Consider the following 27,861-nt stretch of genomic DNA (forward strand, 5'->3'; position numbering starts at 1 on the left):
ATCATCTCATGAACCCTCTCATTCATCTGAAATAATCAGGAGCTTCCTGTTCCATTTTTTCTCTCTCTTACTCTCTCTCTGTCAAGCTCTGACGGCTAAAGGCTAAATAGCGTTAAAGCTTTTTATAAAATACATTGTGTCTCAGTTTCGCGCAGAAGAGATTGGGTTTTAAGTAAAAGGAAATGAAATGCTTGACTTTGAAGATTAACTCAAGTGGGATTCAGAATTTAATTTTGACCTCTGGCTAAAAAAAAAAACCAAAGAATAGTTATTGTTGGAGTCTGTAATGCTGTACATATAGCGCTTTTTTCAAAGTGAATAAGAGAGAAAGTGGGAGAGGACCTATCATTCCAGCTCACATCCCTCACAGTGATAAAAGCAAAAGCTCTTCAAAAAGCCGTCACAACGGGTTCCTGTATGCAAACCATTAAAAGTAATGCGGCCTGTCGAGTTAATACCTAATTGCTTAACTGCCTAAGTTTTGTGAGGTTTTCCAGTTTTTTTGTACCCAGTAACCAGTAACGTTATAAGGAACACCTCCTTGCTTCTACGCTCGTGGTCCATTTTATCAGCTCCATTTACTATATAGGTGCACTTTGTTGCTCTGCAACTACAGACTGTAGTCCATCCGTTCTCTGCACAATTACTCCCGTTTTACCACCACCACCACTTCAGTGTCACTGCAGTGCTGAGAATGATCCACCACCCAAATAACACCTGCTCTGTGGTGGTCCTGTGAGGTCCTGACCACTGAAAAAGAGGGTATGCAGAGAAACAGATGGACTACAGTCTGTAACTATAAAACTCCAAAGAGTGTTCCAGTATGGTCAGTGGAGCTGATAAAATAGACAGTGAGAGTAGATATGAAGAGGTGATCCTAATAAAGTGCTTGGTGATTTGTTCCATCAGGGCAATAAAAATTCTAATATTTTCAATCTCAAAACACAAAGATGTGTTCTTCACGCTCAGTAAATGCAACAAAAGCATTGAGAAATCACATTATTAGAGGAGAGGCTGTATAAAAGGGCTTACATCCACCATTTATTCTTTTAACAGAGATGGTCACTAAGATCTGCATGGAGAATGGTCAGTGGTTTTTGCATCCTGAGAGCAACCGGACGTGGACGAATTACACCAGATGTAACGAGCGCACTAGCGAAGGCAGAATGGTATGTCCAGCAACAGCAGCAAGTCCCGCAGGGCTATTACGAATACATCTGAATCACATAGAGCGTCTCTAAAGATAAATTTGGCTTATTTGCTTTGACAGATTTTAGTAAAGTTCACATTGGTAAAACATTTGGTCTCACATCCCATCAATACTTGCTTCTACTGAGGCAATACATAAGCTCATAACCTCGCTCATGAACAGACCCACCAGTATGAGAATAGAGGGTTTTATTAACAGACTAGCTGGTGAAATTCAGTTGACTAGGGTTAGTCTTAGGGTTAGGATTAAGTGTAGGTTTTGGGTTGAAGTCAAGATTAGGCTTAGCCCATTCAGTTGCATTTAATCGATTGTTAAATGTTGCAGTGTTGTCAAAGGTTTGCAGTCAGCTGTCATGTTAATAACTGCTGTTATTTTATTCAGTACAACACAGGATGAAATACTATCAGAAGTGTTTTTGTGATATTCAGTATTTCTTTCTTTTTTTATTCAATTTGCTGTAATTATCTATTTCCACTGATTCCACTGTATATTTTTTGTACTTGACATTTAATCACCACTTTTAAAGTGCAGTGCATTCTGCTGTCATTTTTAATATTAAACAGCTTGTTTAGAATCATATAAAGCTCTTCTCATCATTCTGGACATCTAAAATATCTTAATTTGTCTTCCTGCTCATTAGTTGAAGCCTATGAAATAATAGCATCATAATCATTTTATTTATGCACCTGCAACAAATCGGTTCTATAATTATTTGGGGGCAGTCGTGGGCTGGAGGTCAGGGAACCAGCCTCGTGACCGGAAGGTCGCCGGTTCGATCCCCAGGGCCGACAGCACATGACTGAGGTGTCCTTGAGCAAGACACCTAACCCCCAACTGCTCCCCGGGGGCCGTGGATAGGGCTGCCCACCGCTCCGGGCAAGTGTGCTCACTGCCCCCTAGTGTGTGTGTGCTCACTTGAGTGTATGTGGTGCTTCACTTCACGGATGGGTTAAATGCGGAGGTGAAATTTCCCCATTGTGGGACTAATAAGGGTCATTTAATTAATTTAAAACTACCATTAAACTACCTTACCATATAGGTAATGGCAAGGCATCTGCAAAGCGTCTAATGCAGGGGTCGCAACCTAAATGTTAAGAACAGACATTCTGTCCTTTCAACAGAAATCAAACCAACTTGGGAGCCACAACATTTAATGTCCATTTTACTGAAGTAATGTTTTACCATTTGGGCAGTAAATACAATATGTCTCAGTACATGCTAACATGCTAATATAGGCTAAAAAATATAAACAAAAATGCCAACTCACTTTTCTCCCAGTTAGAGCGGCATTTCTCGCATCTCCAGCAGGAAACTTTTCCACAAAGGTAGAATATTTTCTTGTATAATGTCTCTCAACCTTCAACTTTTTACGAGGCTGAAGTCAGTTTCTCGTTCGCCAGCTTCTTGATCAAATTCCACCTTATATTTTGACACTTCGGGCACCATTTAAGGTGGAATTCGATCAGCAGAGCTGTATTTTACTAAGAAGGAGGGGTACTTTATTTTAGTTTTTACCTAAAAATCTAATTCTGCTGTGGAGCCAGAGCAGAGCAGTGAAAGAGCTGAATGTTGCCGACCCCTGGTCTACTGTGAAAGCTTAACCAAGAGCACAATTTCTGCACTGTTTTGAGTGGATAAAAAACATTTGTGGTGCACCAAAAAGGATTTAATATGATAATTAATATTTGTGCATTGGTTCCGCATTAATATAATACATCAACACAATTATCAGCACATGTAAATTTAGATGTAAAAGACTTTAACTGTATAAATGTACCATATTTTATTCAAGTGGAACCGAGAGACACATTTCAAAACACATCTTTTTAGTGTAAATAAGTCAGTAACAAGTAATAAAAAAAACAATATGTGCACTGTGCCCTGCAAAAAAACATTTCAGCCCTTCTCGCTTACACTTCATTTGTGAGCTGCATCTGTGATAAAGATCATCCTCGTAACAGCAGTTGTCTGAGTGGCTGTTTAGGTAAAGCCATATTCACAGGAAAGCACAGAGGAAATTGTTTATAACATGAGTAAACATCCATTTTTTCTTTCTGTCTCTCTTACAGGCCGCAATGAACCAGCTCTACTTGGCCTTAATAGGACACGGACTATCGCTGATCTCCTTGTTTGTTTCGCTTGGGATATTCTTCCATTTTAAGTAAGTGCTAAACCCTGTTAAAATCAGCAGAAGAGCAAACTGTAACTTTAGAAGTGATGTCCTGTTGACATTTATTACAACTCTACCTATTCCCTGCAGGAGTCTGAGCTGCCAGAGGATAACCCTGCACAAAAACCTTTTTTTCTCTTTCGTCTTGAACTCCATTATCACCATCATCTGGTTGACTGCCGTGGCAAACAACCAGGAGTTAGTGCAGCGGAATCCAGTAAGAACATACGGGCCTAATGCCTTCACTCAGTCTACAAGAGAACTTGAGCTGGGGTTTGCGTCATAAGAAATGTGTTGACAGCTCTCTTTTGGAAATCTTTTCCCTTTCAGACCAGCTGTAAAGTTTCGCAGTTCATCCATCTGTATCTCTTTGGATGCAACTATTTCTGGATGCTATGCGAGGGGATCTACTTGCACACCCTCATCGTCGTGGCTGTATTTGCAGAGAAACAGCATTTAATGTGGTATTATCTTCTGGGATGGGGTAGGTGCTCCTTTTATTACTACTTATTTTATTGACTGAAATACATGGTGCTGTCAAAGTTAACATGTTATTGCTGACTTATTACTGGCACCAACCTGGAGCCTAGCTGCTATTACTCTGCAGTCGTAGCCCTCTTGTTCAAATACAGCTTTTAAATTGCATGTTTCTTTGATGGCTGTCTTGATAAAAGTCATTTCCAGCCACTGCAGTGACGTAAATGCATTTAACACCAAATTACATCAAGTCTACAATATCATTTACAAGCAAAACCCAGAGCTGGAAGTTGCAATGGACACCCTAGCATAAATCAACGAGCAGCAAACTAACAAAAGCAACAGCAAAGTGGAGCTCCAGTTCTGTAAAATCTTACTGTAAAAAGAATCCACAAGCTGTATGAACGAGAGCAAAAGGCTAGAATCACGGAGTTGATCCACTGACTGTATATATGATATATGTGTACATATACACTGTATATACATATATTGGTTAGAACATGCATGCAATGTTGCTCTCACTGCGCATCGGTGATAAGAATTGGACACCGTGTTCACTCTGTGTAAAAATCAGATGATATTCTGCATTAAATACTGAATTATTGGAAGTAATGAATCCGTTCCAATTAAATGTATTTTGCCCATATATATATATATATATATATATATATATATATAGAGAGAGAGAGAGAGAGAGAGAGAGAGAGAGAGAGAGATACATATACATATAGGTATAACAATATGCACTACTTGTAAATTGAACAGGTCAAATCAGATCAAAGAAGATTTTTAATTGTAATTAATACAGATTAATTACACAAATGTGGCACGAAGAGATCATGAAGGGTCAGGATCTGCACTTTGCAATGTCTAAGGGTTTTATATGACTTGTCGAAATAATTTTTCTTTTGATTATCTTGTTTTGTGTAGGTTTCCCACTGATACCAGCTACAATACACGCCATAGCCAGAAGCTATTACTACAACGACAAGTGAGCATTCTTCAGTGTTTATATCGACTGCACGTCTCTGAAACAGATGCAAAAACAGTAAACTTAAAAATCCTTACAATTTATAATCTCCAGCATATGGATCAGAATAAGACTTGCTGTTGAAAAAGCACTTGAGATCAGTGAGTGTGTTTACATGCACTCAATAATAATCTGATCATAATCTGATTTCTGCAGTTGTCTGATTATTCAAATGGTCATGTAAACAGCACACTCTGATTTTGTAGATCGGAGTAGGGTCTAGAAATCTGATAAAGAGGCTGGATTTTAGCTCAGTAATCAGATTTCTCAGTGGATGTGAACTCTTCCTCTGATTTCTTTCGCCTTTCTCAGTCTGTGCATGTGCGAAACAGACGACGGTAGCGGAAATAAGCGAGCAGTGTCGTTGCGAGATGCAGCAAAATACTTTCGGAGCAACGCTGAAAACAAAGGCTTGACGAAATGAAGGATTTAAATATTGTTAATCTTCTAAATCAGGGGTGGCCAAACTTTCAGACCTGTATTTTCAACCTTTTCAGCTGTATTTACACAAACATTTATAGTTTTTAAACCCATTTTCCTACCTGTCCTGTAGATGAGTTTAGTGGGCATTTTAGTGGCATTCTTTGTTTTCCGCAATCCGTTTCAAATCTGGCTTGTATTCAGTTGGTGCTACTCGAAGCAGTTCTTTCACATGTGTATCAGTAAGAACAGAGCGATGCTTTGATGTCACATGTTTCAGGGTGGAAAATACTGATTCACCAACATAGGTTGAGCCGAACATTGACAGGAGCTTCAGTGCAGCTTGTTTTACGTTCTCCACAGGCACAGTTTTCCAAAATTCCAGGGTTCCCTCACTCAGAAGAGACCTGAGTCTGTCATCTTCAAAAAGTTCAATCATCTCCATTTGAGATGTAGCTTCATCTGTCACCAATGGTGGTTTCAAACAGTCTAAATCAGCAGCAAAACGGTTAATAAGGAATGTAATAAGGAATGTAATTTGTGGCCTTTTCAGCTGTAGATCATGGAATCTGTCCTCAAAGTTCTGTTGCAGACTTTCAAGAAGTGCTGCATCGTGTGCAGTTCTCCCTTTTAGGACCTGAGCTGCTTGGGCACTTGCATTTGACACAGACTGGAGATATGTTAGTTCTCCCTTTTTAAGATGTTTTAAACATTAATACTGACTGCACTAGATCAGGTAGCCTCTTTAATTTCCTCTGGAGATCAAGGTTCAGTCTGTCCAAGTGGTGCAGCATGTCCACCAGAAAAGCCAGATCTAAAATCCACTGGGGATCAGAAAGCTCAGGATAGTCTTTGTGTTTTTCTTCCAGGAACAACTTCACTTGGCTCAAGAGTTCAAAAGCTTATTTCTCGAGATCAGAGTATAACTGTGTCTCAACTGCACTGTTGTCTGATATTCTGTGTTCGACTGGGTGTCAGGACAACTGGAGCTCTGATGCCATTCATTTCAAGTGTTAGTTTTCTGGAGATAAGATTGAAATGACGTCGCTGAGACAACTTTTCACAAATCCCCCCTCACTGTGTGGCTTTTTAGCACGAGCGATTGTCCACGCCAGTTGATAGGATGCAAGCATGAAAAAATAAAGTGGCACTGAAGATCAGAAGCTTTAAAACTGGATAACAACGTTTGGCGCTTCAAACAGAACGGCTTCCCTTTCCGCTCAGTAAAAACATACAAATCCTCCCACTCGGGTAAGAGGGTTCTGTGTTCATCTTCATATTTTCGTTTGGCTTTACATTTCCCCGACGCTGCCGTGTTTCGGCGGTTGGATAGCTCGTAGCCCGGCTCAGCACGTGGTTCTGCTGCGACGTTCTCCTTGCAGGGGGAGGGGGCGGGGGTGTAGCATCACCATGGCAACAGACTTTGGCTTCTTCCAGCATGGAAAATGTGCAGGCAAAGAGAGCGAGCCACGGGTTGGCCACCCCTGTTCTAGATGATGCATGCTCATATTTTCAGGAAAGTGGCCCAATGTTTTTAAAAAAGCTGAAGTTTGACTTTTACATTACGTCACATCACGTCTTCGTCTGTGAGTTTGTTCTCTGGTTGTGAAGCAGAAATCTGATTACTGTCTGACTCATGTAGGTCCAGAGTTCCCCATTATCAGATTACTGAAGTGCATGTAAACACGTTGATTGGATTACTGACAAAATCAAGATTTTCTGCTGCTATCGGATTATTAAGTGCATGTTACTGCGCTCAGTGTTAAGGATGTGGCGTAGCTCATCCTAGATCAGCTCTTACTCCCTGACTTACTGCATTTTCTGTGATTTATATATACAGTTTATAAACCACTGATTCCTTGGGTTCTTCTGAAATAAGCAGCTTGCTGTAATCCAGTGGAATTAAACTAATTACTGCCTAAAATAATGACAAAAAAAGTGAAATGATAAAAAAAAAAGACCTGCTAATGCTAATCCTTTCCCTCTTTAATACGTAGCTGCTGGATCAGTTCCAACACGTCTCTGCTGTACATTATTCACGGCCCTATCTGCGCGGCTTTGGTGGTAAGCAATCTCGAGGCCCTTTTTTCTAGTTTGTTCCCTCTCGCTAATTCTTTTGTGTGCACAGCAAGAAAAAAAAAAGTTTGAATGCTTGTGGTGCCCGTCAGATCCATTTATCACAAGCCTTAGAAGAACCCCTCTTATATTTTTGCCATTTAAACGTAATATTTGGCAAATTGTGTGAATATGAGGATTGTGAGTTGTTGACTGTGTTTGCTTTATCAGTTTTATTTGTACAAATAAATCACGTGTAACATGATATTCCTGTGGCTGGTTGCCTTAGAGCCTTCATTGGTATGTGACAGTGTCACAAATTGAGACAAATGAGGTCTTACAGTGTTATCCAGTCCAGTTAAAGGTACTAACAGCTGCCACTGTTCTTCACTTCCTCTTTTTGTCACCTGTCACATCAGGTGAACCTGTTTTTCCTGCTGAACATTGTGCGTGTCCTCATCACCAAGCTGAAAGTGACCCATCAGGCTGAGTCCAGTCTGTACATGAAGGCTGTGCGTGCCACCCTCATTCTGGTCCCCCTCCTGGGAATCCAATACGTTCTCCTGCCGTATAAACCCGGGGGGCGCATTACCTCTGAGATATATGATTACGTCATGAACATCGTAATGCATTATCAGGTAAGCATAAAGTACATGCCTAAAGCAGCCATCAGCTGAGAAGCTTCCACTTATGGCGTTTAGGGTGGCTGTCGTTAAGAGAGATGAAGCAACAATCGGAAGGTTACAGGTTTGAATCCCAGGACTGACTGGACATACCAGGTTGTGCCCTTGGACAAGACACTCCACTCCCCCACTGTCCCAGGTGGCACTGCTCTGCTGGTGATGATATGTTGGGCATAGTTAGCTAGCAAAATGACAAACTTTCCTTGTTGGGTCAAGTACAAAACCTTTGTGTGCTTTTGTTAGATATTTTTAGATTAATATTCATGTAATATTACATGTACTATGTTTTTTCTGTCAATATTTTGGCGTATCTTGAATAAGCAATGGCCAGTTCAGGTTATATCAAAATATTTTTCCAACTTCTCTTCCAAAAGTGTTGGGACACTGGGTAAAATGTCAAAAAAAAAACAGAAACCAATGATGTACAAGTCATTTAAACACTGTGTTTGATTGAAAATACCACAAAGAGAGCACACCAAATGTTGAAACTGAGACATTTTATTGTTTTTTTGAAAAATATGTCCCCATTTTGAATTTGATGCCAGCAACATGTTCCAAAAAGTTGTAACGGGGGCCTGTTTACTGCTGTTTCATCACTTCTTTTAACAGCACTCTGTAAGCATGTAGGAACTGAGGAGACACTGCTGTAGTTGTGAATGATGTTTTTTTCCATTCTTGCTTGATACAGGATTTCAGCTGCTCAACAGTTCAGGGTCTCCTTTATCGTATTTTTCATTTTATTATGTGCCAGATGTTTTCAATGGATGATAGATCTGGACTGCAGGCAGGTCAGTTTAGTACTGGACTCTTGTAATACAGAGCAATGCTGTTGTAATACATGCAGAATGTGGTTTGACATTGTCTTGCTGAAATAAGCAAGGCCTTCCCTGAAAAAGATGTTGTCTGGATGGCAGCATATGCCTTCACAGATGCACAAGTCACCCATGCCATGTGCACTAATGCACCCCCATACCATCACAGATGCTGGCCTTTGAACTGTGCGCTGACAACAAGCTGGGTTGCCCCTCTCCTCTTTAGCCTGGAGGACACGGCATCTATGATTTCCAAAAGGAATTTCAGTTTTTCATACCACTTCGTCTCAGTCCATTTTAAATGAGCTTGGGCCCAGAGAAGGAGGCGGTGTTTCTGGATCCTGTTTTAACTTGCATTTTTGGATACAGCAATGAACTGTGTTCACAGACCGTGGTTTTCAGAAGTGTTTCTGAGCCCATTCAGTGATTTCCGCTATGGAATCATGTCTGTTTTTGAAGTAATGCTGCCTGAGGGCCTGAAGATCACAGCCAACCAGCACTGGTTTTCAGCCATGTCCCTTTGCATACAGAGAGTTCTCTGTATCCTTTAATGTAGGTGATGAAATAACCACATTTTTGAGTTTTTTTTTTTTTTTTTTGCCCATGCAGTCTTTCATAGAGTGGTGAACCCTTACCATCTTTATGTTCTTTTTACAGCCAATCATGTTACTGACCTGTTGCCAATTAACCTAATTATTTGTGAGATGCGTGTCCACTATCTTTTATTATTTTTATTATTATTATTATTATTATTATTATTAACTTTTCCAGTCTTTTTTTGAAATGCGTTGTTGAATCTAATTAAAAGTGGACATACATTTTTCAAAATACAATAAACTTTCTCACTTTTAATGCTTGATATATTATCGTTGTACTATTTTGAATTAAATATAGGATTTTATATTATTTGTACATCATTGATTTCTGTTTGCATTTACATTTGGCATAGAGTCTTTACTGTTTTGGAAATGAGGTTGTAAAATTGAAGTTCTTGGCACACAGATTTTCATATATGGCCCTTTTAGTGGATCAGTCTGACAGCTCCGGACTCTGTAGAGAGTGAACCGTACATTATGTAATCGTGTTTGTGTAGTATGCTTTTCAAAACAGCTAGAAAATCCCAAGAACCGTTCTGTGTGATCTGAGCTCAAAAAAAAAAAAAAAACATATATCTTTGCTTTAACAGCAGGCTACCCAAACAAAAGGCAGTAAATTGCTGTAAATGTCAAAATAACACCTACAGTCAGTTCAACAGCTTGTTCAAAGGGTGAGAGCAAAATACTTCCATATATGCACAGCCTGAGAGAAAGCTTGACCTGACTAAGTTCAGGTCATTATGTTTGGAACGTCTGTCTCTGGGGTGTATTTTACAGCCCCATGGCTGATTGGCAGGAAGGAAATTATAACAAGAGGTATATTCTGAAGAATGTTATGAATGCTTTGGACAGTTAGGTGCTGCCAGGCCAGGCTCAATCGGCCGAGTGCATAATACAACAGAACAAGCTTGTTGTCTGCAGTGATTTGATATGCATGTGAAGCGCCTCGCTGCCAATACGCATGAAAACGTTGGAGAGCTCAGAAGACTGGAGCCGGTTAGCGAAGAGACGAAGTGTGCTGGGGGTGAAACTCTGATGTGATTATTTTCTCTCGGAACTGACATGCCTTTCCTGTGTTTTAGGGGCTGCTGGTGGCCACTATCTTCTGCTTTTTCAATGGAGAGGTAAGCCTACTTCACTGCAGCCAAAAGCAGTTTTTCTGTTTATCTGTGCAGACCCAGAGTCTGTGCCGCATCCTTTCCCTTTCCAACATAAGGTCAGACGCAGAATCAGGTCCCCAGAGTATCATTTGCGCATCTCATAGTCCTCCCTTCAGGCTTGAGTTCAGGCTCTGGATAATTAGAGATGCTGGCTGATGTCCTCGTACACAAATTTGTGAATCGTGCTGCTGAGGAACCGAGTCCAAATGAGCTCTTTGGTTTTGTAAGTAGCTGCTTCATGAGCACCACATGAAGGCTTGAGTAGATATATCCTGGAAAGCGCCACCGGGTCAGGAGTTAATACACTAATTACCAGAACCGAGGCGGATATGTGACAGCTGGAATGCTGGTTAGGCCGGATGGGTTGCGAGAGAGCATGTCATTAAAGAGTGGGAAGAAGATGATGGTGTGATTTGTCTTTGTATTCTGCCAGACTGAAGCAATTAGCCTAAAGGAATAAATCACATTTACACAAATTGCCTTTGACCCTTAATGCAGTCGATCAACTGAGACATGTCTGGTGTCTGAAGTTTGCTTTTCTTTGCATCATATGCTGTTATCTATAAAGAAAATATGTTGCTGAGCTAAAAAGAGTAGCAGAAAACACCGTGAAGGCGGCATTTTGTCTGTACTTTTGTCAGTTTTTCAAGATAACAGTACTGTATCACAGTATGGTATACAGTGTAAGAATAGCTGGCTACCCAAAGAGAGAGAGGACAATAATGCTGCATTGAGCTCTCAGCCACAGATGACTTGGGCTTGAACTTGAGATGTCCTTACAATAGCAAGAATTGTCTTATGTAGTTATTTTATAACTTACATTTACAGCATTTAGCAGACGCTCTTATCCAGAGAAGTGCTTTGTCTATCTAGAGATAGCTAGAAGGCTGGACCCCCTCATAGCTGTAGTAGGATTGATGTAGGACTGAGAAACAGGGAGGAGATGGGGTGGTGGTGGGCATTGCGAACACTTCGTCACAGTAACGGAAGGTGAGGATGTGAATTTAGAGGGTGATAGATTAGAAGAAGGAAGGTTTTCAGGCATGTTCCTCCCACCCAAACCTCAGTTATGCCTGAAAACCCTCCTTCTTCCAATCGATCACCCTCTAAATTCACAGCCTCACCTTCTGTGACGAAGTGTTCGCAATCCCCACCACCACCCCATCTCCTCCCTGTTTCTGTTTCTCAGCCCTACATCAATCCTACTACAGCTATGAGAGGATGCAGCCTTCTCGTTACAGATAGAAGCTGCCCAGAACACCAGCCCAAGTTCTCAGAGTTGCCCCCCCCCCAACAGTATTTCACTTTGAAGCACGGTTATGTCAATTGGAATCCCTCCATAATGAATGTAGTTAACTACAAATTCTAGTAGTCGGAAAAGAAAATTAGCCAGCATATGTTTTATGGTTTGAATTGACCTTTAATTAACCATTAATTATGTAAATTATTAATTAACCATTAAAAATGACTTTTTCGTTAGCTTTTCCACTGATGTGGAAACCTTAATATCAGACAAACAGTATGTCAGTTGGGCTATAGTACAAAAAAACAGGTCATGTTTGACCAGCAGTTACCTTATAGAAAACGTATTTCCTCTTCACTCCAAGTGTAGCCCATCAGCCAAATGATCAGTTGTCTGCTTGTTTGCTGCTCCTGATACTGCATGACATCTTTCAAAGTATTTAATCTAGCTAAAAACAAGTAACTGGACAGTAAGTCAACACAATGACCCCCACTCACCCCTGTATCAGAGGCAATGTTTATTTTTACTGCACATCTACATGTTTCATAGGAGTTTTGGGGGCTTTTTCAGCTTGTTGGTCATTGGACAGTGCTGGCATGCACACCGTTGCCTGCTACTTTGAGCTCTGCCTTCACGAGACGTTTCATTGGTTTAGAAATGTTACTGACACTTTGTAATGGGTCTACATTCCCACCCACATTTAGCCTGGAATTGCTCATGATTGCCCCCACACGTTCTCGTTATGGACCTAGGAAACACTGAGTGTGTTTACATGTACTCAATAATCCGGTCATGGGATTTCTGCAGTTGTCTGAATATTCCAGGTTATGTAAACAGCATACTCTGATTTCTTAACCTGGAGTAAGGTTTAGAAATCTGATTGAGAAATCCGATAAAGAGGCTGGATTTTAGCTCAGTAATCAGATTTCTCAGTGCTGCGAACTCTTACTCTGAGTTCTCCGGTCTGGCGCATGAGCGGAAACAGACAGCGGCACTGCAAATGAGCAAGCAGCGTCGCCGTGAGACGCAGCCAAACACTTTTATAGCGATTCTGAAACCAAACACACACTTGACAAAATGAAGATGTTCAAGATGATGTTCATATTGTAAAGTAAAGTGGTACAACGTTTAAAAAAAGTTGCATAAAGTTTGAGTTTTTACGTTTACGTCACGTCTTCGTCTGTGAGTTTATTCTCTGGTTGCAGAGCAGAAGTCTGATAACTGTCTGACTCATGTAGACCCAGAGTTCCCCCATTATCTGATTTCTGGGGTGCATGTAAAAATGTTGGTCTGATTACTGATAAATTCAGATTTTCTGCAGTCATCGGATTATTAAGTGCATGTAAATACACTGACTGATTTTTGTGCGGCTCTTTTGTAAACTAGAGTGATAACTGATGCTAACCTTTGCTGGCGCAGGTGCAGGGTGTGTTGAGGAGGCACTGGAACCAGTACCGCCTCCAGTTTGGCAGCGCACTCTCCCATTCAGATGCGCTGAGATCCGCCTCCTACACGGCCTCCTCCATCACAGAAGTACAGGGCTGCTACAGCATCGACAGCCACAGCGAACACTTAAACGGCAAAAGCTGCCACGAGGCCGACAACGCCGCCTGCAAATCAGAGAGCTCCTTCACCTGAGCATGGTCACACTGTTACCATGGCGAGTGTCACATGACTGGACTTCAGCGTTTACTAGGCACTCTGGAAGAGGAAAGGAGAGAATAGTGTTTCCTTGTTATCACACTGAAAACTACCTTATTACCTAACACAGCGGACGGCAGTAAGTGGACACAGTGCCCCTCTACCTACCCCGCGGCTCTCATCAAAAAAAAAAAAAAACACTTTCTCTTGATTTGAACTCTGTACAGTATTTGAAGTCACCTGGCTGCTTTTTAAAGACATTCAATGCAAGGATTTTAATCATTTTGTAACTCATTAATCACCAAGAAATGAATTGTGAATAACACAAACTGTGCTCGATATCTGCCAGGTTGGAATATCAGTAATTGTGATCATGTTGAATTTTTGCTGCCAACAGCAAGCTGTGCTGACATGCGCTGTACCAAACGATGCAAAATGTTCCATTTTTATTGAATCTGTTGTACAGAAAATAAGAGGTCATGTTGTGGAAGACAGCCTGCATCTTTTTACATGTGGAGTTCAGCATAGTACTGTAAATTACATTATTGTCTTCTATGAGTTATGTCACAGTGTACATGTTATTTCACATCTGTGGTACTTTTTAATCAAAAGATAACAGATCAACTTAAATCTCAACAACAGTGAATTTTTTTTACTGACTTTCTCCCCAATTTAGTCGTTTCCAATTCCACCCACTATTTAGGACTCCCCCAGTCACACAGTACTACCAATACTAGGAGTGTAGAGGCAGCACAGGCTTCCTGCGAGACCTGTGAAACCAGCCACCGCTTCTTTTCGAACTGCCGCTCACGCACCGTCACGGGACAGCCGAACGCACCGACCGTCAGATCTGCTACGTCAGCTAACAGACGCCTGCACTGACTAGTATCACATTGAGCGCTGGGAGGAGAAGGGGGGCCATCCTACCCACCCAGAGTGTGCTCTCTTGGACTCCCGGCTATGGACGGCTGTAGCATCACCAGGGATCCAACTCGTGATCTCCTGATGACACGGCCATCGTGTCATTAGACGGTTGCGCCACTCGGGAGCCCGTGATACTAACATCTTTGATGTGATGTGTCTTAGCATTTCAGAATGTGTTCAGTTACAGCATCCGCACCAAACGTCTGCCTATAGCTGAGTTGTACATACAGTATAAGCATTTAAACTTGAGTGTTAATTGGAAGTTGTCACAATATTGTTTTTGACAACGAAGATGCAGGACGTGTACAGAATAATGGAAACACCACATGAAATACTCAATGACTTGCCATATATGTGCACTATTTAGGTTTACAGTTACTGACTGTAGGCCATCTGTTGGTATCAGCCACGCTCTACCCCATTCTTCATTGGAAAGGGACCACCATAGGACCATCACTGAGATGGTGTAATTCAGTTGGTGGCTCTGCAGTGGTCCTGAAGTCAGAAACTGAAGGAAACTGATGAAGGACTAGAGGATGACTAACTCAATGTGTGCCTGGAAAAAGTAGGTGTCAGTGCTGCTGTGGTCGAGTCTGGTCTCGGACTCGAGTCCATGTTTTCTACTTTCTGGGACACGCCTTGTGAGAAGTAATTGTAATCAGACTCATCTTGGTCTTGGCGGCTGGTCTCATTGAATTTAGCCTCTGATCTCGACTAAGAACGGCCACACTGCCCCCCAGATTTCTAACCGCTCACAAAAAACGGCAGTGAAAATGTTACAAAATGTAATTCTTCTCGTTCTCTTTTGATATAGGATGAGCACAGAGTTGCATCCTTGTTTTGTATATGAAATAAAAATGACAGTCCTTTAATCATCCCCAGCTTTTGGTGGCCCTCTACCACCAATTTTGATTGACACCTGTTTTTGAGATTTTTTTTTTTGTATCTAAATTAAACGCAATCAGAGTTGTATTTATTTGTTTCTTCTTTTTTCCGACTCACTGACTCTCACTCAAGCAGCTCAAAACCAAATTAGTGTTTGATTTAGCCAATTAGCATCGGCAATGGTTGGATTAATTCCGAGTGGGCACTGAATGGCAGGAAACTCAGGAAACAGCCCTAAAAGCTGACCACGTTCCGAGCTTTCAGTCCTTATGTTTGTGAGTAGAAGAGAGGATATGCTTTATAGTGATTTGGATTTTCCATTACATTTATGTTTAATTACGTAATTGCATCATTCAATTTAGTCAATATTGCAAAAAGAAGTAACAACTGACATTTTGAGTGTTAATTCTGCTGTTTGAAGTGACTCTGTTGGGATATAGTTCACATTTAAATGACTCCAACAAACGACTGGAAAGACCAAGAAGTTTGGACTTGATTTTTTGGGTCTTGCTCTATTTGGACTTGAGCTTAGTCATAGTCTTGGATTCATCTTGGACTTGACAAAGATGGTCTCTGTTCCACTCCTAGTGTCCAACACAGCAACTGTCATACCATGAGTGTATCAGGCACACCACAACCATGTCAGTGTCACTGCTCAAATAATACTTGGTCAACGGTTTTGCTATGGAGGTCTCTTTCTGTTGAAGGATGGGGTAGAGTGGGCAGCAATAGATGGGCTACACTCAGTATATGTAAACTTACAAAGTGCACTTATAGCATAGCTGTATCTGACAAAATGACCAATGAGTACAAGTATTTTCTGTTATTCTCTACAAAAAAATGTACATCCAGAGCTCGTCGGCTAGTTACATTCAATCGGTCTGTATTTGCGCTCATAAGTGTCATTAAGGCATCGTTATTTAGCCTGAACATTGCAATACACTCCTGATAGTGTTTCTAAGCAAATTTCACAGTAACAGAATACAGTGTTAAACAGTTGATAATCAACCTTCATTTACAGTGCAGTGGATTTTTTTTAATTTCCAGTCAAAATGGTCATTAAGTACATTATTTCAGTGTTTAGTGTGTCACTCCTTACTTTTATTACAGCCTCCACTCCTTTCCGAAGACTTGCTTTCCGTTTTTCAAAGAAATCTGCAAGGATATTTTTCCACACCTCCAAAGTTCAGTCTGAGAAGCTGGTTGATTTTCTGAACTAATCAAACCCATTCAGTGGTGTTGAGGTCTGGACTCTGGGGTGGTCAGTCCATGGTTCAGCTTCTTGGTTTGATGTGTCCGTCTCCTTTTCTCAGTGAGGTTCTTCTTGATCAGCTACACGTCCTTTCAGACCCACAGCGCTGAGTGGTCTTCTCACAGTGGAAGGATGGACAGAAACACCTGTGGATGTTTTCAGATCTGAAGCAGCTTGATTTTCTCCTCTCTCTCAGAGAGGAAAGCTGTCAGTGCTGTTGCTCTGGGGGGCAGTTTTGGTGTCTACCAGCTCTTCCAGGTGGTTGCTAGGAACCCCATTTTCTCTGTAGCAAAATTTCAGTTGTGGAATCTCACATATTTTCCTTTGAACCTGCACTTATTGGCCGTTTTGACTGGAAAATAAATGAACTCTCTCTGAATTATGAACAGCCCTGTTATGGAATCTAAGGACTGAACCAAACTGAGAGTAAATTTCTCACATTCCCCAGCTCTAATTTACATAAATCTGGTCTCAAACATATTTAATATCTGTTACACATTACACATTTATTGTTTGTCTTGGGCTTTGTAAGGACGTGCATTTTTATGAGCATATAATCGTCCAAATGCTGGAAAGAGAACGTGCTCATGTAGATCCTGTAAATATGCGTGTAAATCTTCACTGCCAGAGGTTTTTTGGAAGCGTTTGTGTGAATGAAGTGTGTAAATATTCATTTTTATGCTTCGCTGTGCCAATGACTGAATTCATTACACACAATTTCACAATGCTAAATTATTACTGAGCCCTAAAGTGGTAGATTCAGAGCTTCCCAGCATGAGAATGCTACTGAAAATCATTGTAGGTCAGCTCCCCACCTTAATCATTAACATTTTGAGGGGAGGGGATTCAGCTTTAATTTCATAAAACACTCCCTAATGCCAGCCACTGTTGTTCGAACCCTTCAGCTGTGGTTCTCTGTCGTTTTGTTTGTGAAGGTGCATGTGCGTAAGAGTGTTTCTGTGTTTGTTATGTAAAAATGTTCACTGCAGGACAGTTTCTTACTTACAAATATGCATAGTTGCATTTGCATTTGAGGTCTCGGTTCAAGAAAAATAGCTTCTCTCAGAGTCAATGTCTGTGTTATATGTATAATGTACTGTACATATTGCAAGTGTTCTGAAATCCAGTCACGAAGTGGGTTATTTCTGCTGTATGAATGTACCCCCGCCCCCCTTGGGGTCATCTTTGTGTAACAGTTAACAATTAACTCATAAAATGCGGTGTCCAGTGTCTATACTGTCATTTAATTAGAGGAAATTAGCATAAGTTTCTTGGTTGAGTGTTGACACCTGACTCATCGGACGCAGTTCTTCTGGGTGGCGGTGTAGGCGGCGACACTTCGTCAAAGACACCAGCTATTAGCACAAAATACAGATGGAATTACAGTCATTTACTGTCCCTGTTTCATGTCAGTTCACAGTACAACGTGCGTCATTCAGGTGCCATAGAAACAGCGGCCATCAAACGGGCCCTGCACCCAGTGTGTGTTAATAGGAGAATGGAAGCAGAGGAAACATGACTTTGACATTGAGGAACAGAATTAAAAGCACCCTAACAGGGTCTCCTTTAAAAGCCCTGCTGTCTGAATCTTGTAACAAGCAGACTGACCTTCACATGTGAACATGCTTGTTTTAAAGTTATGAATCATTTCGGATTCTCTTCGTTGCATTGCGATTTTTTTTGCATGGTTTTGTAAGCCACTCTGGATAAGCAGGGGTGCTCTCTGCACCTTGGGTCCCCGTGGGCTAAGAGCCCTGTGAAAATGCAAATTAGATGTCCTGAATGTGTTGATGTTAAATAACCTGTTCTGTGATATATACGCATTTTAAAAATAGCTGTTTTTTTGTTATTGAAGCCACTTTTTTCAGTAATTTCAATTGCAGCCCCACCCCTTGGTCATGCTTATCATGAACTATTCCACATAGTTACATGATGACGCAACTGCGTGAAGACAGACCGGTGTGAACAAGGCAGTTAAGAGGTAATCTGTGTTATAGAGAGGAAGTTATTTAGTGTGATGATCAGGAAAATCATCATCAAGTTTTCCAGGTGCAGCAGAGAAAAGCAAACAGAGAGAGGAAATGAAGCCCAAAGCTAACTTCTTTCAGGCTCAGCAGACTATAAATGATACTAGTGTTAATATAAGTACAGATGGCTTCAGTGTTGGGGTAATAAGTCAGAAATAATCCATTATGAGTTTCTAATTATGTCTTTATTCTAACTGTAATGGGATCATGTTACTTATACTTTCTGGAAAAAATTATATTACTCATTACTGTTTTTCTACTTTATTCTGTAAACAGTAATCTCACTATATTGGCAGATAATTTTGCATGTTTCAAGCATTTTTTCTTACACTAACGAAAATTGTTTGCCAGTATGGTGTGATATTCACTTAATAAAATGACTTAAGTAAAAACAATGGGCCTCATTTACCAGCCTTTTTTATGAATAAATGTCTTCTTAAAACCCACTTTTCACAAAGGTTTTATAAAGATTCTGATTTCTTATGTGGGATTTGTTCTTAGGGCAGAACAAAATCTACACACATTCAAGAGCACAAGGGTTCTGCACTTTAAAAAGACGTCATGAATCTGACGTAGACTTTTTCTCAGGACCTTCTCAAGAACAAAAGAGAAAATTTAGGAAAATATGGATAAATGAGGCCCCATGTCTAGAAAAAAAGTTATATATTCCTTCATATTCTTATAACAATCTCAAAATGAGAGATAACACATCTCAACTAGATTTAATATGATTTATAAATGTTCACCCAGGTGGTTCGAAGTCCTGTCTTTTGCCGACAGCCCCAGATTCACTAGATCCACCCCTGTAGATAAGAGTGTCTGCTGAATGAATAATGTAAACACCCACTGTAGATCATGGGTGTCCTGCTCCTAATGTGGCAAGAGCACTAGAGCCAAGTCCAACTCAAGACTGAGACAAGGCCGAAACCAGATTAAGACTGAAAATAAAACAGAAGAAAGGCAAAAAGTTGAAATTTGTAGTTAATTTGCAGTTCATGATAGATAGTATATTCATGATTATTCATTGTCATAATAAACAATATTGTATTTTATAATACATCACTTTAATATCATAAACCTAGTCCAACCTTGCATTATAACATTTGGACACCAATGATTGTGAGGTTTCTTCTCTGCCCTTTATTCTCTAAAACTTGTTCAGAATTACCACCTAAAGTCAAATGAACATAAACCAAACAACATACATACAATCTGTTTTTATTATGAAATGAAAAGACAGTAATAATAACATGCCAGTCTGCTTTCAGAGCATGTTTGAATTATGGTACTTTTGAATGTCAACAAATAATACCCAGTTAAGGGTCCTGGAAAAAAGGCATTCATTGTTAGCTTCAAATATACAGCACCCCTCAAATGCCTGGGGACATGACCACACCCATATTCATCAGTTTGCTATGACTAAGCAATAAGCCCACTCATTTTATCCCCTTGTTGTGATATCACTCAAACCTTTAGGTGTTTTAACCATATTTCAGCCAAAAGGGCATAACTATGATCCAATCGCTTCCACTTTGTTATAATCCCACTGACAGTCGACTGTGGAATATTTAGTAGTGGGGAAATTTCACGACTGGACTTGTTGCACAGGTGGCGTCCGATCACGGTACCACTCTGGAATTCACTGAGCTCCTGAGAGCGACCCATTCTTTCACTAATGTCTGTAGAAGCAGTCTGCAGGCCTAGGGGCTCGGCTTTATACACCTGTGGCAGTGGAAGTGACTGGAACACCTGAATTCAGTGATTTGGATGGGTGAGTGAATACTTTTGGAAATATAGTGTATGTTTGTGTGTGTTTATATATATTATATACATAATGTAGTGGAGGGAAAAGTAACATATTTGACTTTAAAAAGAAATTAAAAAGTCACCCAAAATGGAAAAACTTCAGTAAAGTACAGATACACCAAAAAAAACGACTCAAGTACAGTAATTGAATTACTGAATTACAGTGAATTACATTTCCTATGTTAGTGGACAGTAACATAGGAAATGTAATTCACTGTAATTCAGTAATTCAATTACTGTACTTGAGTCGTTTTTTTTGGTGTATCTGTACTTTACTGAAGTTTTTCCATTTTGGGTGACTGCATCATTTTACTGTCAACAACATTACATATAAGACTCAGAGGACACGCGTAGGCTCACTGGTGCTTTTGGATAGAAAATAAAGTGGCTACATTTGTGCGGTAGACATTGTGACCCCTGGTTCCCATCACCACCACTGTAACAAGTTTCTCAGCAAAACTTGATCTCAAAACAATTTTTAAACAGTGGTGTAAAGCCGTGTCTGAGGAGCTTTTAGACACATTCAAATCTTCAGTCGTCTGGTTCCTGTTACCATCACTGTCAACAATTCTGTGCTCCTCAAGAAATGGACCAACCCCCTACAGTGTAGTGACCCCGCTGGCACTTAACAATACGCTGGAACAAAGTATTATTATATACCCAAGTATTTCCAGGTAGCTGCTTAATTAAACAAGTTGCAGTGGGAAAATTCTAATTCCAAAAGAAGGCGAGATGTCCCAGAATGTTTGGCAGGAAGATTTTGATTCATCTCCAGTAATGATCAAGCCTAGCTAGCACACATAACATGCACATACACACTTAAATGATGGTTCCTCAAGTGTTCTTTAGTAAAGAAAATGATTCTATATAGGTCCACGGCCAGGAGTCTGACCCAGGCCCTTCTTGCTACCCACTGTGCCACCGTGCAGAACCCAAATCAATAATAGCCTATTTTGTAAAGGGTTCTATATAGCACCAAAAAGGATTTTGCTATTGTTACAATGTCAGGCTTCTTACAATAGAAGAACCCTTTTTGGTGCTATATAGAACCCTTTACAAAATAGGCTATTATTGATTTGGGTTCTGCACGGTGGCACAGTGGGTAGCAAGAAGGGCCTGGGTCAGACTCCTGGCCGTGGACCAGGGTCCTCTCTGTGTGGAGTCTGCATGTTCTGTCTCTGCGTGGGCTTCCTCTGGGTTCTCTGGTTTCCTCCCACAGTCCGAAGACATGCAGTCAGACTGATTGGACATGCTAAATTACCCCAAGGTGTGAGAGTGTGTGTGTGTCTGTTTGTCTGCCCTGCGATGGACTGACGACCTGTCCAGGGTGTTTCCTGCCTTCTGCTCATTGACCACTGGGATAGGCTCCAGCTCCCCCTGCGACCCAGAAGGATAAGCAGCTTAGAAAATGTGTGTGAGATTTGGGTTCTAGTTTACGCTCTACAGAACATCTACAACAAAAGTGCCCTGGAGACGCACTGTGGTCTGACCACTTCAACCACCTTCGGAGGGCATCAGGCAGGGATCCATAAGCCCACACAACATTTATAGTGTGAAAGCTAAAGCATCCTGTTGTGTCCCCAACAACATCAGACCATCAGGCCTTAATCAAATTGTCACAGCAGAGACGGAAGGAGCTGCGTAGCTCTTTCCTTCGTCTCCTCTCCTGTTTGTTAAGCCGTGTTAGTATCAGTGCAGTCTAAACATTTAAAACAGCTTGGACATTTACACAAACAACAAACACGGGGAGAGATTGATATAATAAACACCTGCTGCTCTACACAAAATACAATCATAAGCGGTCACTGGAGTTCGCTGGTGTTTATTAAAGGGGAGGTCTGCTGATTTTTCCAGTATTCTGCCAAATTAAATGGTTAAGATATAAACAGAGACATTCAGAGTGGTTTGATGTGAAATGGTTGATTGTAGAGAATCTTACTGACTCAGATGTCTTTACAGTGGTGGTGATAGGAACCAGGTCACCATGACTACAGCACAAATATCGACATTTTATTTACTGTCTAAAACCAGTGAACCTACATGTGTCTTCTGAGGTTTAATATTGTCACTGTCAAAGCAAAACCTGCAAAATGGTAATTGTCTTGGCTTGCAATGGACTTTAATGTAAGACACAGTTTTAGGGACACTGTAAAAAATTTAAATAATAGATTTTGACAATAAAGGCATAATATTTTGAGAATTAAGTCGTAAACTCACAAAAGTAAACACAATATTTGGAGGATAACGTGGGCTAATTGTAGGGGACAGTCATAGTGCACTGGGGCCTCGGCTGCTGTACTGGCGAGGACAAAGATGCAGAGCGCCGGCACTTTAATGCTACAAATTTATTCCCAAAATATTAAAACTTTAATATAAAAACTACAACTTTTTTCATGAAATATTATGACTTTATTGTTAAAATATCATACCGTGTGACTTTTTATCTCAAGATATTATGACTTTTTTCTGGTAGTCTACTATTTTTGGCCCTAAAACATCATCAGACTAATGTGACAATATTTTTCTTAGAAAAAAGGACATTTTGGACAACGTCTATCAGTCCATTCCTCACAAAATTGTAACCCAAGGCAAACAATAATTGAAGTTTTTCAATTTTGCCAAAAAGTAAAAACAACAAAGACAAAACTGGAGATACAAGATTTTAGTGTGAAACACTTGTAATGTTAAAATAGTGGGAATAAAAAAATACGATTTGGCAAGTTTTGCCTGCCACAGCTTCCTTCCCATTGGTGGATTCAGTTCCACTCAGGTGACCAATCAAGAGGAATAACATCAGTGGGAAGGGAGGAGCTTCAGCTATAAGAACCTGCAGAGAGGGGCTGGTTGGTGGTTTGCCAGTCGCTATTCAGAAGCTCTCAGACACAATTTTAGATTTTATGTTCGCTGCTGTCTTCTGGCATGTTTTCCATGTAACGTGCTTAAAATCCTCGTTAGCCCTGTTGGTCATTGTTTTAAGGCTACTTGGTAAGTTCAGTCCAGTTGGCAGTTTTTGAAACGTGCAGGCTGTTTTGGGTGCACCTGTATACAAACAACACACAGATTCCACACATGTATTTTAGTTTTTCGGTATGAGTAGCCGTCCTGTTTTTGTTTAGATTAGGTTTAGATTGTTTGGTTTTATTTCTTTTCTTTGGTGCTGTTTATGGCCAGTTTCCCTGGGGAAGCATCAACTTGGTCTCTAAAGCTTGAACTTGTAATATCTCTTATCGCTTTCCACACCAACCTCATGTTCACAACCCCCTGTCCCCTAGATTTATCCATGGATCATGACACAACACCCTGCATGTGTCTCTCTGCTATAAATGACTTAAAGAAATGTTTAAGGCTGAAATCTTCACCATGTCCAAATTGGTCCCCTAATCACAAACCATAGATTTGAAAATCTGGATTACTATATAGAACACGTACTAGATGGTGGTGAACTATTTAGGAACTGCGTTGAACAGGTTTGCTCATCACCGCAGATTCCATTGCATAAACACTATAAAAATCATTCCACCAGTCAAGTATAAGCATCGAGTCTTACTGAACACATCAGAAGAGCTGACTGCAGCTACAGTGGCAGTGAGCTCAGTCCACTCAGAAGAATCTTAAAACCAGCCAACACAGTGCATTATGGGTACCCTCTTCTGCAGTACATTTTCAGACACCACTACAAATTGGTGGAACCCCAAAATAGTAAATGGGGCACAGTTTCGGGCACAGCTCTTGCCTCAAACTTTCTGTGAGGGAGTTTTTAGAAGCAGACGTCTGGTTCCTATCACCACCACTGAGAGTAATTCTAAGACTAGTTTCTCTTGAGTAATTCACAACCAACCACTTTCAATGACATTGTTTATATCATATTTGCTTATGTGGCAATTTTGAAAAATCAGTGGAATTCCCCTTCAGTACCTGGCATAAACTTGCTAATGGTTTATATCTACAGAGACTGAATGGCACTTTTTTTATCCAATCTGGCACCACACACAGCTCCACGATCCTGCGCTATAGCGCAAACTGAAAATGGACACTGTCCATAGTGAACTGCTGACTCGTGTCCAAAAATCTTGCCTTCCAGCACACCTGCAGTGATTACTGTGACACATTGAAACTACCTGACCTCATCAGTATCAGCTGATGGAAGCTTGATATCAGTTTTCTAAAAGGAAAATATGGAGTAGACTAGAGGCAGTCGTGGGCTGGAGGTTAGGGAACCAACCCTGTGACCGGAAGGTTGCCGGTTCGACCCCTTGGCTGACGGTTCATGACTGAAGTGCCCTTGAGCAAGGCATCTAACCCCCAATTGTTCCTTGGGTGCTGTGGATAGGGTTGCAAGTGTGCTCACTAACCCCTAGTGTGTGTGTTCACTAGCGTACATGGATGTGGGTGTTTCACTGCATGGATGGGTTAATTCCAGAGGTCTAATTCCACAGTGTGCAAAACAAAGTTGGCTGATGGTTCTGAATTCAGTTCAATAGATCCTGTCGGTTACATAAGCATTGACCCAAAGGCGGTTATTTATTTAAGTGACCCTTATTAGTCCCACAATGGGAAATTTCACCTCTGCATTTAACCCATCTGTGAAGTGAAACACCACATACACTCTAGTGAGCACACACACACTAGGGTGCAGTGACCACACTTGCCCGGAGCGGTGGGCAGCCCAATCCGCAGCGCCGGGGAAAAGAAATTAACCTTTGGGAGAGGAAAGAGCCCGTAGTAAACCCACACCAAGAACATGCAATAACCTCAACTCTGCCCTCTAAACCCAAAGTGAGGGCTAGTGTAGTAGCTCAAGTCTGAGCTGATTATGACCAGGCCGTACCCCCAATAGCACAGCATGAGAGCCAGAAAGAGCCCCTGCAGAGCAGATGAACTGTAACGGCGACTATAAAAGTGCATCTGAAACCACTTCCACTTCTAAATTATTATGCCTTTGCACACCCATACCTGTAGATGTGCCCCCACGTATGCTACTGTATGTAGAAATACATATAAAGTCAAAACAATGTAAAGGAAATACCTTAGAATAAAGGGTGAACTTAAAACCCTTGACTATAATAAAAATAACAAAGGGCAAAGGATACCTAACAAAAGTGAACCACCATGACCGGGATATACCTTTATAAAAAATGCATATAAACTCAGATTGATGCAGCCCGACCAAGGTGTTCATCGAAATGTCATGTGAGGGCACAGTAACAAGTCCGAAAAAACAGAGGAACATTAAAAAAAAAAAAAAAAGTCCAGATTAGCTTGGTGACGGGATACAGACCTGAATACAGGTGGAATTTACAAGTTGGCTTTAGAGAAATAGACCAACACGATGAACACAGATCAGAAACATTGCTCTGCACATCGAAACATAAGAATATTGACAGTTCTCAACATTATCATCCAAAAGGGTGACTTGTAAGGATCGACAGATTGTGTTATGGAAAGGGTGAAACGAACATCGTCGCTTTACTTGGCTAATGAGGAGATGAAGCCGTTGGCTTCATCTGGAGAAGTAAAAAGGTGCTGCATGCTGTTATAGGTGATCCGGAGTCAGGCAGGAAATAAGAGGCTATAGCAGACCCCTTCCACATCCCGCAGCAGCTTGCGAGCCTCGTTGAATGCTGCACAGGCCCTCGCAACTTTGGTAGTATAATCATGGAAAACCACGAACCTCATGCCGGATATAGTAATCCACTGCTGTTGCCTGGCTCTCTTTAAAATCTCAACACAGTCAGAGTAAAATTGCAGCCTGGCCACGATGGGACACGGGATGTCGCCTCTTTTTGGAGCTAGAGAGCGATGAGCGGGGTCAACTTCAGGAGCTTTTTCAAGTCAAAGGCCTTTCGCAGCAACTCTGACACTGCAGGATTGGTGAGAAAGTACATCTCCCCCTGGACTCCAGGTCATCACATTTAGCATCCAGTGTGCTCACTTCCTTCGTTAAAAGCTCCACTTTTGCCTGCAGTGCTAACACAGCCCCTGAGTATGTGGTCAGGGAGTGCTCCATATCTGACGGTGTGGATTTCAGAGTTGAGACGTCTTCAGAGCAGTGAAATCGTGCATAATTTCAACCTTCATGTCATGTAACTTGGACTTTATCGCTGCCCTCAGCTCTTCGGCCACAGCCTGCGTGATCTCAGATTTCAGCGTCGTGCTGTCCAACGTCTCATCCGGAGTCAGGTGCTCAGCCTCAGGGTGAGTAACGGCTCTCGATGGCGAGGCTATGATTTGGAGAGCAGGCCGTATAAGTAGCTGCGAGGAAGCGGGATCTTTGGTGGCTTTTGGAGGCATAGTGGCCACCACCAAACAAGTCCACAAGGTTCACGAAGAATTTAAGCACAATGGTAAAGCAACCGAAAAGTATAAATGAGCATCAAAACATTAAAATAAAACTCCGCTCTACAGAGAGCTCCAAACACACGTCTACACCACGCTGCGTCACACTGGAAGTCGTATTTATGCTTTTTAAGATCCAAGTAGTCCCAAACTATTTCAGTGATGATGAGGTCTAGACTCTGAGGTGGACAGTCCATTGGAGTGGTCAGATAGGGCCAACTCTTAGACCATTCAGAATAGGGGTTTCCAATAAAGTGGCCAGTGAGTAGCCAAATGCAAAATAATGCTATGGATAATTAACCGATTTACTGTTGGGATCATATATACTCATCAGCCACTTTATTAGGAACACTTCATTGCTAGTAAAAGGTTGGACCCCCTTTTGCCTCCAGAACTGTCTTAATTCTTCATGACTGACTTTCAACAAGGTGTTGGAAACATTCCTCAGAGATTTTGGTTGGTTAGTTCCTGTTGCCTTTCTATCATCTGGAACCAGTCTGCCCATTCTCCTCTGACCTCTCACATCAACAAGGCATTTTTGTCCACACAACTGACCGCTCACTGGATATTTCCTCTTTTTTGGACCGTTCTCTGTAAACTCTAGAGATGGTTGTGTGTGCAAATCCCAGTAGATCAGCAGTTTCTGAAATACTCAGACCAGCCCGTCTGGCACCAACAACCACGCCACGTTCAAAGTCCCTTAAATCCACTTTCTTCCCCGTTCTGATGCTCGGTCTGCACTTCAGCAAGTTGTCTTGACCCCCTCTACATGCCTAAATGCATTGAGTTGCAGCCATGTGATTATCTGATTAGCTGCTTAGTTAATAAGCAATTGAACATTGTACCTAATAAAGTGGCCGGTGAGTGTACAATCCAGTTCAACAAAAGACTTTGAAATCGACTGGTTCAAATCGAATGTTTGTTCATGTCCATTTGGGGTTTTTTGCTGTTCTGCTGTGAGACTACACCAAATTTTCCCTCTAAAGCTCGAGATTCTTCATAACTGCAGAGCAGAGGAGCCTGACGGATGGAATCCTTCAGCAGGAGATAAGCCCTTATCCCTCTCCCTGCATGCCTGCGCTTCACCATGCGCTCTCTTCTAAGACTTTCGCTGCCATTTCAACGGCTGCGTAC

The 27,861-nt window shown here is 41.2% G+C and overlaps 1 protein-coding gene across 1 annotated transcript in view; it reads left to right on the forward strand.

The window, feature by feature from the left end:
• The window catches only part of calcrla (calcitonin receptor-like a), a 76,649-nt gene extending 62,522 nt beyond the window's left edge, over positions 1-14,127 (forward strand). Inside the window, exons 5-13 of the mRNA XM_017682794.2 lie at positions 1,057-1,169; positions 3,280-3,371; positions 3,471-3,597; positions 3,711-3,864; positions 4,788-4,848; positions 7,305-7,371; positions 7,782-8,000; positions 10,536-10,577; positions 13,276-14,127. Coding sequence (XP_017538283.1) covers positions 1,057-1,169; positions 3,280-3,371; positions 3,471-3,597; positions 3,711-3,864; positions 4,788-4,848; positions 7,305-7,371; positions 7,782-8,000; positions 10,536-10,577; positions 13,276-13,494 — 1,094 coding nt within the window. The 3' untranslated portion in view covers positions 13,495-14,127. The remainder of the gene's footprint in view (positions 1-1,056; positions 1,170-3,279; positions 3,372-3,470; positions 3,598-3,710; positions 3,865-4,787; positions 4,849-7,304; positions 7,372-7,781; positions 8,001-10,535; positions 10,578-13,275) is intronic.
• The last annotated feature ends 13,734 nt before the right edge of the window (positions 14,128-27,861 follow it).

The sequence above is a fragment of the Pygocentrus nattereri genome, chromosome 6 (assembly GCF_015220715.1).
Source record: "Pygocentrus nattereri isolate fPygNat1 chromosome 6, fPygNat1.pri, whole genome shotgun sequence".
NCBI lineage: Eukaryota > Metazoa > Chordata > Actinopteri > Characiformes > Serrasalmidae > Pygocentrus > Pygocentrus nattereri.